We start from the raw sequence: 2,885 nt of genomic DNA on the forward strand, positions 1-2,885 counted from the left end.
CCACCCAGGTACCCCGAAATCAATATATTTTATGTATCAATATACTTTATGTGTACCCAAAGAAGGACAATCTTGAAAGGGCATAAACTCATTGGAGAAAGTTGGCTCCTCTAACAGCTTAGTACAGAAGTTCACTGGTTTGGCCAGGAGGCAACAGTGGCAGTGGCGGCAGCGGTGGCAGCGGCTCTGGAGGCCGCGGTCTGGTCCTGGCTTCGGCCCTAGCCCCACCATGGTGAAGCTCGCTGAGCTGCTGGTACTCCTGGCGGCTCCTCTGGCCACGGCCTCGGGCTACTTCGTCAGCATCAACAGGCATGCCGAAGAGTGCTTCTTCGAGCGGTTCACCTCGGGCACTAAGATGGGCCTCATCTTCGAGGTGGCCGAGGGCGGCTTCCTGGACATCAACGTGGAGATTACAGGGCCTGACAATAAGGGAATTTATAAAGGAGACCGAGAGTTCAGTGGGACGTACACATTCGCAGCTCACATGGATGGAACATACAAGTTTTGTTTCAGCAACAGGATGTCTACTATGACTCCGAAGATAGTCCTGTTCACCACTGATATTGGGGAGGCCCCCAAAGGACAAGACATGGAAACAGAAGCTCACCAGAACAAGCTCGAGGAGATGATTAATGAGCTGGCAGTGGCCATGACGGCTATGAAGCACAAGCAGGAGTACATGGAGGTCTGCGAGAGGATACACGGAGCGATCAATGACAACACAAACAGCAGAGTGGTCCTTTGGTCCTTCTTTGAAGCTCTTGTTCTAGTTGCCATGACATTGGGGCAGATCTACTACCTGAAGAGATTTTTTTGAAGTCCGGAGGGTTGTTTAAAAAGCCTTTTCCTGATGATCTCAAAATCATAATTCACTGTTTACCAAACATCTTGGTCATAATAATGTCATTAGTTTCTACATTTTTATTTTCAGAACTGTACATTCACAGCTTATGTTTCTTTGTGATTAATAGATATTGGGGGGAAAACACCTTTTAAGGAAAGTTATAGTGAAAATTTGACACTTGATTGGCATAATTTCTTGTTTGAACTCTGCTTCCTTTATATAGGCCTTTCAGAACTCAAACACTGTAAATGAAATACAGGCATAGAGTCCCTGTTGTGTCAATTTTCCTTGTGTTTTCATGACAAAATGCAGTGTTTTCAGAAAAGAACTTTCCGGATAGTACTTCACTAAAATGACTGCATTCTTCGGCTCCCTTCTGCTGCACTTCAAGTCATTAAAGGTTCATTTTGTCGAGTCCTTATGAGCAACCAGTCTTAATCTTGACGTTTTCCACCCAGCCTGTTGGCGGTGCTCTGACTGGAGTATGTTACCAGGTTGGTACTTTTATACTCATCTGTCTTGTTTTTCCCTTGAAGATAAGACTTCCCCACCGACATTTCCCCCCTAAATTTGCATTTTGAACCTAGGACTCAATCACCTCCAGTTAGGTTGATGACACAGCAGCTAATAACCATTTTTGGTTTCTGCTTAACCTTGTAAGAAGTCTCTGCTAAAGCCAGTTCTCTGGGCGTTGCAGCGAATGGTAGCTCTAGTCTCTCTGGGCTGGCACATCCACTTTCCCCACTCTTGTCCTGTAGGAGGTGTGCATCCGTGCAATTGGAAAGATCTGGATTTCTGATGCCAAAGGGTTAAAGCCTCTTGGATTTTATTGCAGTGATATACAGCCACTATTTTATTTTTGATCAGTGGCATTTTGGACCCTGTTTAATTAGAGTACTGAACATCACTGTCAGTACTAGGATTTTGTTTTTGTTTTTCTTGGGTCTCTCTTTTTTGGCACATGTGAATTTTGTTTTGTATAAAATGAAATTACTTTCTCTTGGTCTCTGATAATGGGTTTAAAATTAAAGGCGCAACTGGTCGTGGTGTGGGGGCGATCCAGGATTATGTTGTGACTGATGTACATTAGTTACTTGTACGTTGTGTTTGGATCTTTGCAAGGGGAAAAGTACAAGTAACAAGTTTCATATAATTAATTTAAATTTGTTACAGGTTTTCATGTTCAGGATAAACAATTTTTCAAACTTGGGTGAAAATACTTGCAAGAGTTTAGGGTAACTGTTTTACCTTAAGATAGCTGTTGCAATGCCAATTTTTTTTTTGGGTGTGTGTAAAAACACTACAAAACTGGACTAAAAGATGTACATTTAAAATTGGTTGTGTATCTAATCTGTCCCAGGTTCAGTAAATAAACAATTCTTTCTAAAAACAAAACAAAAAAGAAGTTCACTGGTTTGGCTGGGTGAGAGCTTGCTGGGCAAGCTTTAGGCTATCCATTGTTCAGGTGGGGAAACAGGTGGTCAGCAGTTGGTGGGGTGTGTGGACAAGGACTCCAGGTTCCGGGATGGGTAAAAAGATTTCAGAGTGGGGAGACTTGATTTTGTGTGGAGAGTGCTGTAGAAAGGTTATCACCTAAATGGGGCTGCAAGGTCACAGAGGTATAGCAATTTAGGTCCCTGTCTGGGAGAGCCTCCATTGTGTGTCCACACCCCCACCACGGACCCTATATCATGTCTGAACTGGTAGAAGAGTCTCTTCACCTTGCAATGTGCCCCTAGGTTCGTACTCTGAGAAAGGTTAACCTCACATTCACTTTAAAGGAGAAATATTTGAAAGAATTCTGTTCATCACAGAGCATATAATGAAGGGTCAATTCAGAGCTGAGAAGCAATAAATTTATAGATAAAACTAAGTGCAAATGTGTTAAGTCATTTTGTAGGATAATATGAAAATACCTAGTAATGTTAAAGATTTGTACCCTTCATGATTTAGTGATTATTCTGCTAGGAATGCATTCTGGAGAACTTCTAGCACATATTTATTCACACAAGTGTTCATTTTAATATTGTTTATAACAGCA

General features: G+C 42.2%; 1 protein-coding gene across 1 annotated transcript; it reads left to right on the forward strand.

Moving 5' to 3' along the window:
• The first annotated feature begins 229 nt into the window (after positions 1-229).
• On the forward strand, positions 230-979 carry TMED2 (transmembrane p24 trafficking protein 2). The gene has a single exon (XM_029952080.1). It carries the CDS (start codon positions 230-232, stop codon positions 815-817), a length of 588 nt encoding a protein of 195 aa, XP_029807940.1. The 3' UTR covers positions 818-979.
• The last annotated feature ends 1,906 nt before the right edge of the window (positions 980-2,885 follow it).

Source organism: Suricata suricatta, chromosome 9 (assembly GCF_006229205.1).
Source record: "Suricata suricatta isolate VVHF042 chromosome 9, meerkat_22Aug2017_6uvM2_HiC, whole genome shotgun sequence".
Taxonomy (NCBI): Eukaryota; Metazoa; Chordata; class Mammalia; order Carnivora; family Herpestidae; genus Suricata; species Suricata suricatta.

Excerpts from the sequence above, each read along its gene's own strand:
- TMED2 (XM_029952080.1), top strand. The coding sequence starts at position 230 with ATGGTGAAGCTCGCTGAGCTGCTGGTACTCCTGGCGGCTCCTCTGGCC.